The sequence below is a fragment of the Propithecus coquereli genome, unplaced genomic scaffold (genome assembly GCF_000956105.1).
Source record: "Propithecus coquereli isolate 6110/MARCELLA unplaced genomic scaffold, Pcoq_1.0 Scaffold425, whole genome shotgun sequence".
NCBI classification, from domain to species: Eukaryota; Metazoa; Chordata; class Mammalia; order Primates; family Indriidae; genus Propithecus; species Propithecus coquereli.
The window spans coordinates 1,031,443-1,042,315 of NW_012150008.1; the positions used below are offsets into that span (position 1 = coordinate 1,031,443).

The following is a 10,873-nucleotide window of genomic DNA, read 5'->3' on the forward strand; positions in this document are numbered from 1 at the left end:
GGGGAGGCCCCTCTCCCATCACAGCCTCTCACCTCACCCTGTTCATGTCTGAGCCAGGGGTTCTCAGGCAGGGATGACGATGCGCTTCAATGTACACTGGCAACGTGCGGAGATGTTTTTGGTCATTAACACTGGGACGAGGCTGCAACTGGCATCCAGTGGACAGAGACGTGAGACGCTGCTAAGCATCCTTGTGGTGCCCAGGACAGATCCTCTGCCTCCTTTTTCCCACCAAACGGAATCATCTGGACCTAAACGTCAGTCATGCTGAGGCTGAGAAACCCTGTCGCGTGGGTGCACGGACACTTCTGCTGGCATTTACAGACACCCTGAGGAAGCCATTTTTTAATTTCTTCTCTCTCCAGCCTCCTGAGGGTTGTCGAGGGAAAGTCTGGGTTTAGTGGTGAGTCTTAATGTCCCACAAACTGTTGCTAATTTCCCCTTTTCAACAGAGGGAGCAGCCTCTGGCTCACAGCCCCGAGCAGGCGCCTGAGCTCGCAGGGACTGACGAAGTTGTCTTGATTTCACTGCTGCGTTTTCAAAGCAAACAACTTTGGGTTTTCCGTTTACCAGAGTGATGCACGATTCCTTTTTTGAGGAAACCTGAGAGAAATAGAAAGTGGACCACTTTTAAGACAAACAATTAATCATGGTCACAGCTGAGGTCCCTGGAGCTCTGACTGGATGTCAGGCCTGTTCCGGGCCCTGTTCGTGCTCTGCTCGTTTAACTGCCGCAGCATCACGGCGTTGTCGGTGTGTGGACTTGTGGGATTGTCATTTGTAGTGACGTCTGAGCGACAACATGGAAACGTGAGTGCTGATGAAAGAAGAATTCATTCCAGCTCTTGAGATGAAGGGGCACGCCACCTCACACAGGACCCCGTGGGGCTGCAGCAGTGTTGTCAGCACCAGGCAGGCGAGGACAGGCCACGGACTTCATTGGGGTGTCTGGGGAAAGGAAAGGCAGGGCAGAGTAAACAGTACGGGAATGGCGAATCTGAATGTTCCTGAAGGACTCAGGGCCATTAGGGGCAACCCCAGCGCTGGCGTCACCGCTGAGCTCCACCGCAGATCATCAGGCACTGGACTGTCATACAGAGCACGCAACCTGGATCCCTCCCATGTGCACTTTACACTACGGTTTGCGCCCCTGTGAGAATCTGATGCCACCGCTGATCTGACAGGAAGTGGAGCTCAGGTGGCGATGCGAGTCATGGGGCGCGGCTGTAAATACAGACGAGGCTTCACTTGCTTGCCTGCACCACCCCCTGCTATGCAGCCTGGTTCCTAACAGGCCGTGCACTGGTTACTGGTCTGTGGCCCAGGGGTGGGAGACCACAGCTTTAATGTTTGGAGGCACCTGGGGAGCCCTCCCTCAGGAGTCCCACAACCCTTCAGGTTGGAAACACTTGCCAGCAAACAGCAGACGCTGGATAAAGCAGCAGCAGGCAAAGCACAAGCCTGCCAACAGTGAGCAGCGCCTTCCCAGACAGAACTGTGTGGTGCAGCCATGTAGTGAGCTGACAGTTGTCCACAGACATGACCCTCCAGCCAACGCTGAGTCATGCTGCTGTGTCTACCAGTTGTATTCATTTGTACCCATAGGGTTCAAATGTATAGCAGTGACTTAGTGAAACACTGAGAAGTCAATAGCATTGAAAGAAGAATTTATTATTGACAGCTCTGAGAGAAGAGGGCATGGCACCACATTCAGGGCCTCGTTAAGAAGCACCAGGAAGCAAGAGGGAGGGAAAAGCACAGGCCACGGGCATTATCGGGGTTTCTTCTGGAAAGGCAGGGCAGGGCATGGTCAGTGGTTTAGGATTGGCTAGTGTGAATAATTTTAGTGAGCTTTGGGGTATGGGGCTGCCCCTAGGTCTCTGGCACCTGGTTGTGGGTTGATTTAGGGCAAATACTGCCTTGGGATGTGAAGTTCGATGAAGGAAGTGGTTGTGGGTACGGTTTTGCACTAAGTGGTTCGCACACGAAAGGCACACACTTGTTCCCAGGGGAGCTGTTTCTCATCCTGGGGCTCAGCTGGCCTTGAGATGGGCAGCCTCTCCCAAAGTCTGACAAGCCTTCAAGGTGTTAAAACAGGAAATACAGAAAATTATTTAAAAACGTGATGGATGTACCTGTCCTTGGCAAAGTCAGGGAAGTACGACCATTGTATTGCGTCTGTCGTGAACCTAAACTTAATTCAGTTTAGAAGATTCTCCTTCATTTATGAAGCTACCTTTTGTGGGTTTTTTGTTTTGTTTTGTTTTTGTGAAGTAAAATCCTCTCTTTATGAAATGTTGAATGAGAGTAGATGCTATTGGTATTTCTGTAAATGTCCTTAAGTAACCATATCACCGTGGGATTTTGAGTTTTTAAAATTTTTAATGGTCGACGAAATGCCTTGGTTTGGAGTCACTCAGCCGGCTTCCTGCCCCTGAGGATGGGTCCTCCAGGTCCCGTCCCTGCCTCGTATCACCTACCACTTGCTCTTTGCGATGCTCGTAGTTTCCTTCTTAGCGTAGTGCTTGAGAGGCCGGGATCCCGAGCCAGACCCCTGGTGTCCAGTCCCAGGTCCGCTACTTAAAAACTTGTGGCCTTGGGCAATTTACTGAACTGTCTGAGACCAGGGTGTGTGCAGCGGAGCCCTTGGGATTCCTGCTGCCCCTGATACTGTTGTTGTCATCCTCACACGATTAACACTGTGGTCAAGCGTGGATGCGGCACGTTCTGGGCATTGCTGTGGAGCTTTGTGGTTAACAGCACAGAGAGCAGAGATGCCAACGCCTGGGTTTCCTCACTGGCTCGGCCACTCACCAGTTCTGTGCTCCTCAGGAATCACTGTATCTGCCTGAGCCTGGTTTTCTTCATCTATGAAATAGTGTCGATAGCGACATAGACTTCCTGGGGATGCTGTGAGGAAATCCTCAAGTTGAATCCTCCATTTGGTCCATGGTCTGGAGGAAGGGTGCTATAAACATTGGTTAGGATGTGAAAAAGGACTGGGATCCATGAAGACACATACCTTATTTTGAATGAAATGAGTCAATATTTGAAATATGTCAGTTTTTCTCTAAAGTATTCCATAAATATTGTTCAATTCTGAAATGACATAATGCATTTATATTGCTTGGCACAGTCCCTTGGGAGTGGTTCTATCCTATAAATACTAGTTTTGGACTTGCTGTTAAGAGTAAAGCTTCCATGGCAGCATAGCATGACATGCTCTTGGGTTCCGGGTCATGTTAAGAGCTTTTAGTTTGGGTGGATGGGAGCAGCTTCATTCCAGGGTCTGATCCTCATCCTGAAGTCCCACACTAGATGGAGGGTCTTTATTTCTTTTCATCAAAATCATGTGTCTACTTTCTTTCTCCATGAACAGGTTGTCCCATTCCCAGATCTGAGCTGATCTACCAGCTAGAGCACGGGCAGGAGCCGTGGACAGTAAGGAAAGACCTCTCTCAAGGACTGTGTCCAGGTAGGAGCCAAGGTCTCAGCAACTGGGAGGCTCTGCAGGCCTGAGACTGGGACATCACTGGTCCTGGTATCTCAGGGTAGATTCTTGTTGCGGCCTCTCTAGGAATTGGGGGCCCTGGGGCCCCTTGACCTCTGGTTCCTCTATTCTCCCAGCCCCATCACACATGTCTTCGCCCCCTGGGGAGGAGAGAGATTGATGAACTGAGATCTGTCTTGGGGCTCCAAGTGCGTGGGCCTGAAACCTGGCTTGTCCATCACTGACTCTGTGGCTCTAGCGAAGATACGTGATCTCATGTCTTTGAATATATTTTCAGCTAAGTTAACACTAGCTGCTGCCACAGACAAACTCCAAAATCTAAGTAGTTCAGCATAGGAAAAGGCCCTTTCTTACTCTCCCAATTTCTCTCTCTAGCTATATCCTGCCTACCACCCTTTTCCTCTTTGTCCATCAGCCCATTCTCTGAGTGCCGGGCAGACACCGAAGCAGTTCTTGCTCATGTCTTCCTGCGTCTTCTGTCTTGTAGAATCCCTAGGTGACATTTGACCTTCTCTGTCTCACATCTGGACTGCTGAGGGCACCGAGGCTGTCGTGTGTGTTGGTTGGTGCCCTTGCAGAGTCACGATCTCTCTTGGGTCGGTCCACGGAGCCAGCCTGTGTCTTTGTGCCATCTCTCTCCAGCTCTTCAGAGTCTGTTCCAAACCTTCTCCCTTCTTCAATTCCACATCTCCACTTTTGTATCTCAAGGGCACCTAAACTCTCAGGCTGAACGAGAAACTCGTGATCTTGCTCACTTCTTCCACCTCACAGATTATTGAACAGTCCTGCCATCCACGCAGGGTAGAAGACTGGATCCAGCCTGAGACGACTCATCAACACTTCAGTCCCTACATCCAGCCATCCTCAAATCCTATCCATTTTACATCATGCACGTCTTGTGAATTCACCCCCTCCGCCACCTTCTTCAAATCTGTCCCCGTACTTTATTCCAAGGTTTCATCATCTCTTTCCTAGGGGATTTTAATAGACTCCAAACAGCTCTATCTGCATCTGCTTTGTGCCTCTGGTCTGCTCTGTGTCCTGCATGAGGTCTGGCACTCAGGCCTTGTTCCAAACAATTAGCACTTCCCCATCCACCAGTGTCTCACCACGCGCATGTCAGCAAGTTTTCACATTGGAAACAAAGTCCTTGTATTGCTCGGACATCAGCCCTCACGTGGTCATCTCAACCTCTCATAATGTGTAACTTCTGTCCCCAGGGGAAGAGGTGTTGTCCTTGGCCATGGCTAATTCCTTCCCCAGAGTCCAGATCACACCTCTTCATGGACATTCTTTCTTCACTTATATTCTGCTTGTTTTGTAAATTCTTTCTCAATATAAAAATATGCTCAAGTTCCTTACACTTGAAGAAAATGAAATAAATACTCATGGCTCACAATGTATTCATATGTTTATTCACATTCTGTGCACTTAATTGTTTACATTCTTTCTCATATAAATAGTGATGCTATGGACATTCATGAATATTCATCTTTCACATACGTAGGGGCATTTTTTCATAGTATTTCTTGGAGTGAAATTACTGGGTTATAGGCTGTGCAGATGTTCAAGTTTGCAGGGTCATTTCCATTGTTTTCTAAATGGGCCTCTGCCAGTTTCCATTCCTCCAGGAATGTACGGGAGGTCCCATTGATCCGTGTCTTATCCAATATTCGATACTATAAGGCTCCTTAATGTTTGATGATCAAATCCACACAAAATAAGATATCTTGTGTTCTTATTTGCGTTTTCCTCATTGCTAAGGCTTAGTATCTTATAGGATTTTTGGCCAATTTGTATTTCTTCTGTGAAATGTCATTTCATGATAATTGCCTGTTTTTCTGTTAACTTGTTTGCTTTTCTCTTTTTGGTTTTGTTTTTGTGCATTTCAGATACCTACCTTTTATTAGTTATATTTGCTTCAAGTATATTCTTCTAGTTTTTAAAAATTAAAAAGAAAGTCTTTATTCTCTGGAGTATCTTTTGTTGAATAGAGGTTTTTATTTTGGTGGTCTGGTCTATGACTTTTCTTATAGGATTAGTGATTCTGTGTTTTATATAAAAATGTTGCTTTACTCCAATATCGAAAAGATATTCTTATTTATTTTATTCTAAGTTTTAAAACTTGGCATTTTACATGTAAGTCGTTATCAACCTGAACTTGATTTTCTGTATAGAATGTGATAGAGTATAGTTATTTTCATTCTACTTGTGGGTAGCCACTTTTTCTTAACTTGTTTCCTTAATAGTCTCCTTTTTACCACTGAGCTGCTGTTCCTCCCCTGCCATCTACCAAACCTCCATCTGTGCGAGTGGATGTGTGAGTTCACCATTCATTTTTTATTGCCGTTTGGCATTGAATGCAAATACAGATCTCTGTGCCAGTACCACTCTGCCTTGTGAGCCCTGTCCCACGACTGGCGCTGCTCATCCGCTCTGTTACCTAGGTCAGAATCTCAGCAATCAGCTCCCTCTACCCTCGTCTTTCCCTACATCCTCATCAACGCCATCCTTAGTTCTTTGTACATTCTGTCCCCTAGGGCCACAGTGCTCTTTGTACTCTCTCTCTGTCGCAAGTCCTGTGCGGTCAGTAAGTCTGTCTTCATTGGGTATCTCCTCCTGGAAAACTCCCCTGATTTCTCTCTACCCAGGGTTAGCCAAACTCAAGGTTAAGAACACAGTTTTGCAAGACTGCGAAGTCTAGCCAGATCCTCTAACTCCAACTGCAAGTTCGGGAATTTCCCAAAAGTACCCTCAATTTTCATAATTTGTTAAACTTCCTAAAACCTATTACGCTCACAGTTATGTTAACTGCAGACAAAGGATACATATCACAAGAGACATGGAACGTGGGGCTGAAGGGGTTCCAAACACAAAGCTTCCATGTCCTCAGGGACTCGTTATCCATCCAGCATCGGTCTGTGGCGATACGTGCACAACGTGTTGCCGACCCAGGAAACTCATCGGAGCGCTGATAATTCAGTTTCGTTGAGCTCCGTTACGTAAGCACTATTGATTGAATCACTGCCCGTGTGACTCAGTCTCCAGCCCCCATCCCTATTCAGAGGTTCAGTGGCTATCTTGTGGCTCAGAGCCCTAATCTACTCACTAGTTGATCTTCCTGGTGAGGCTACCCCTTAACCAGAATCATCTCTTTAGAACAAACTACCTAGGGGCCTATAATGAGTTACCTTTGTGTAAATATTCCATCTGGAATTGAGGGGGTATCTCCACTCTAGACCCTGTCTCCTTACCCAGCCTCTCTACCTGGTCTCACTTTCAAGGAGTCAAGAATCCAAAGACCAGAAAGAAAGAAATTACAAATCTGGAGTTCAGAGATTGCAAAACATAGCAGATATTAAGGCACTATTTACAACTTCATTTTTTTCACTGAAACAGTGATTTTGTTTCTTCTATTTTGACGTTACTAACAGACCCTTCTGTTTGTTGGATTTCTTTCAGATGACAAAGGAAAACCCAAGACTCCGGAACCTACCACTTGTGAGCCAGCCTTGTCTGAGGGAGTCTCACTCTGGGGACAACTCACAGAAGGAGCATCAGGGGAACTCCAGCTGGGGCAAGCCAAGGATCCAAACGGGCCATGTGAAATGCAGGGAGGACACTGGAGAACAGGGGTAGATGCCCAAAAGGAGAAGCTTCCTGGGGAAACGAGCTCTGGACATGATAATTTAGGGACAGCTGATGGTATGTGTTCAAGGACTGTGCAGGAGCAAGCCTGTTTAGGAGATGCTGTCTATGCCCGTGACTCACATGGATCAGGTAAAGAGCCCATGCTTCAGGAAGAGGAAAATGTCTTTAGATGCAATGAATGTGGAAAAGTGTTTAACAAGAAATGCCTGCTTGCACGGCATGAGAGAATTCACTCTGGAGTGAAACCCTATGAATGCACAGAATGTGGGAAGACCTTTAGCAAGAGCACATACCTCCTTCAACACCACATGGTCCACACTGGGGAGAAGCCCTACAAGTGCATGGAGTGTGGAAAGGCCTTCAACCGCAAGTCACATCTTACTCAGCACCAGCGGATTCACAGTGGAGAGAAGCCTTACAAGTGCAGTGAATGTGGAAAGGCCTTCACCCACCGCTCCACTTTTGTCTTGCATAATAGAAGCCACACTGGAGAAAAACCCTTTGTGTGCAAAGAATGTGGCAAAGCCTTTCGAGATAGACCAGGTTTCATTCGACACTATATCATCCACAGCGGTGAGAATCCCTATGAGTGCTTCGAGTGTGGCAAGGTCTTCAAACATAGGTCATACCTCATGTGGCACCAGCAGACTCACACTGGAGAGAAGCCCTATGAGTGCAGTGAGTGTGGGAAAGCCTTTTGCGAGAGCGCAGCCCTGATTCACCACTATGTCATCCACACCGGGGAGAAGCCCTTCGAGTGCCTCGAGTGTGGGAAGGCCTTCAACCACAGGTCGTACCTCAAGAGGCACCAGCGGATTCACACTGGGGAGAAGCCTTACGTGTGCAGTGAATGTGGAAAGGCCTTCACCCACTGCTCTACTTTTATCCTGCATAAAAGGGCCCACACTGGAGAAAAACCTTTCGAGTGCAAAGAATGTGGAAAAGCCTTTAGCAATAGGGCAGACCTCATTCGCCACTTCAGCATCCACACTGGAGAGAAGCCCTACGAGTGCATGGAGTGTGGGAAGGCCTTCAACCGCAGGTCAGGCCTCACCAGGCACCAGCGGATTCACAGTGGAGAGAAGCCCTATGAATGCATCGAGTGTGGGAAAACCTTTTGCTGGAGCACAAACCTCATTCGACACTCGATCATCCACACTGGAGAGAAGCCGTACGAGTGCAGTGAATGTGGAAAGGCCTTCAGTCGCAGCTCATCCCTCACTCAGCATCAAAGGATGCACACGGGCCGAAACCCTGTCGGTGTAACGGATGTGGGAAGACCTTTTACAAGTGGGCAAACCTCAGTCAACATCCAAGAACTTTTACTGGGGAAGAACTTTCTGAATGTAACCACTGAGGAAAATCTTTTGCGGGAAGGAACATCTTACATAGGATCAGATCGTGCATACCAAAGAGAAACCCCACAAGTGTCTTCACTGTGAGAAAGCCTGTTGCAGAATATCACTTGTCACCTAAGGAGTCATATTAGAAATTCAGCCAGTTTAGAGCCTTACTCTCCATCTAAGAATTCACCCAGGAGAAAGATCCAGGGGTTATCTGTGCACTTAGGAAAATCTTTAGCTACTCCTAGTTTACAGTGCAATGTTATCTCAGGAATTTTTACAAAAAGAAGGAGGTGACAGAGAAAAGAAAAAGAAATACAAGCACTGCTTCTTTCCTACTACTCTTGTATATACAGTCATTGCTATCCAGCGTCAGGAAAGTTAGACGGTTGAGGGCCAGTCTAGCATCTTAGCGAATGTTGTCTTTGTTCCACAACATGTCTCTATCCTTGAGGAGCATACTCTTTTTGAAAAATATGAAGGCTTGAGTTACGAAATACTTTAAAGAGATAGGGAAACACATATGAATGGACACATTTTATTACACCACTTAAGACTGTTTAGGTCTTTACTTTTTAAAAAACCCTTTTTTTAATTTGGTTCTTAACACCTAACACTCAGAATTTTTTTCCATTCCCATCTGTTGGTGTACTTGATTGCTATAGCTATACGGTAAATCTCAAAATTGGGTAACGTGATTTTTTTCTCTTTATGCTTTTTATTTAAAGTGATTTAGCATTCCTAGTTCTTTGAGCTTTCCATATATACTCTGGGATTAGTTTTTCTGTTTTTACAAAAAATTCTTGCTTGGATTTTGATAGAAATTAGGTTAAATCTGTAGATCAGTATGTCAAGAATCAGCATCTTTATACTATGTTGAATCTTCCAATTCATGAACATGGCATAACTTTTTATTTATTTAAGTATTCCTTGATATATTTCATTACTGTTTTATAATTTACACACTATAGCTCCTGTACATTTTTCATATGATTTACACGTTCATATCTTTTTTAGTGATTGGAAATGGCATTGATAGTTAAACATTCAGTTTCTACATGATGTTTGGTAGTATTCAGAAATATTATTTTTTGGACCTTGTTTTGCTATCCTGCTACCTTGCTGAACTCAGTTATTATTTCTAGCCATTTCTTTTGGGAGAATTCTTATGATTTTAAACATAGAGATGTCATCTGCAAATAGGGACAGTTTTATTTCTTGTTTCCCGTCTGTATACCTTTTATTTTCTTTTCTTGTGTTATTGCAGTAGATAGGAATTCCAGTATGATGTTGAATAGAAATAGTGAGAAGTCATCCATGCCTTGTTCCTGATATTAGGGGGGAAATGTTCAATTTCTCATTAATATGATATAAGTTTTTGCATAGAGTTTCTTTATCAAGTTTAGAAAATTTCACTCTGGTCCTAATTTGCTGATATTTTTGTTATTATTAATGAGTATTGGATTTTGTCAAATGCTTTTTCTCCATCAATTGATGTAGGATGTTACTTCTATAGTCTGTTGATACGATGTATTGAACCAGCCTCACATCCTTGGGCTAAGTTCTGCTTGGTCATGGAGTATAATTTTGTTTATGTATTTTGTTGAGGAAGTTTTCCTCTAATTTCATAAGTGATAATGATCTGTAGTTTTCTTCCATTTTCTTTGAACTGTTATTATCCGGTTTGATGTCTAAGTGATACCAGCCTCCCAACATGAATTGGAAGGAGTTCTCTTCTCTTCTGTTTTTTGGAAGACAGTGTGTAGAATTGGTGTTATTTGCTCTTTTAATGTTTGGCAGCATTCTCCAGTGAACCATTTGGGCCTAGAGATTTTTCTTTGGGATGATTTTTAATTATGTATTTATTTATTTAATAGATAGAGAACTATTCAGAGTATTTCATATTGGATGACCTTTTACAGTTCTTTTCAAAGAATTGTTCCATTTTATGTAAATTTTCTAATTTGTTTGTAGCATTGTTTGAAATATTCCCTTATCCTCTTGATGGCAGCAGGATCTGTACTTATGTCTCTTGTTGTATTTTTAATATTGGAAATATATCCATTTTCTTTTTAAATTTTTTAGACATTTATCAATTTTGTTGCTCATTTCAACAGAATTGATATAAAGAACCAGCACTTTATATCACTGATTTTTCCCCACATTTCTGTTCTTAATGTCACTGATTTCTGCTCTGATCTACATGTATTATATTTTTTCCACTTGCTTTAGTTATTTTTGACTCTTAGTAATTTCTTGAGGTGAGTGTTTAAATTATTGATTTGAGGCTTTTTGCTTTTTTGATGTAAGCTTTAACTTACATAAATTTACCTCACAGCACTAGTAGCTTCATCCTACAAGTTTTAAT

General features: G+C 44.2%; 1 protein-coding gene across 2 annotated transcripts in view; it reads left to right on the forward strand.

The window, feature by feature from the left end:
• The window catches only part of LOC105817816 (zinc finger protein 805), a 13,746-nt gene extending 4,738 nt beyond the window's left edge, over positions 1-9,008 (forward strand). Inside the window, exons 2-3 of one of the 2 annotated variants that reach the window (XM_012653610.1) lie at positions 3,380-3,475; positions 6,974-9,008. In XM_012653610.1, coding sequence (XP_012509064.1) covers positions 7,120-8,604 — 1,485 coding nt within the window. In that variant the 5' untranslated portion in view covers positions 3,380-3,475; positions 6,974-7,119 and the 3' untranslated portion in view covers positions 8,605-9,008. The remainder of the gene's footprint in view (positions 1-3,379; positions 3,476-6,973) is intronic. The other variant, XM_012653609.1, reaches the window with a different exon arrangement.
• The last annotated feature ends 1,865 nt before the right edge of the window (positions 9,009-10,873 follow it).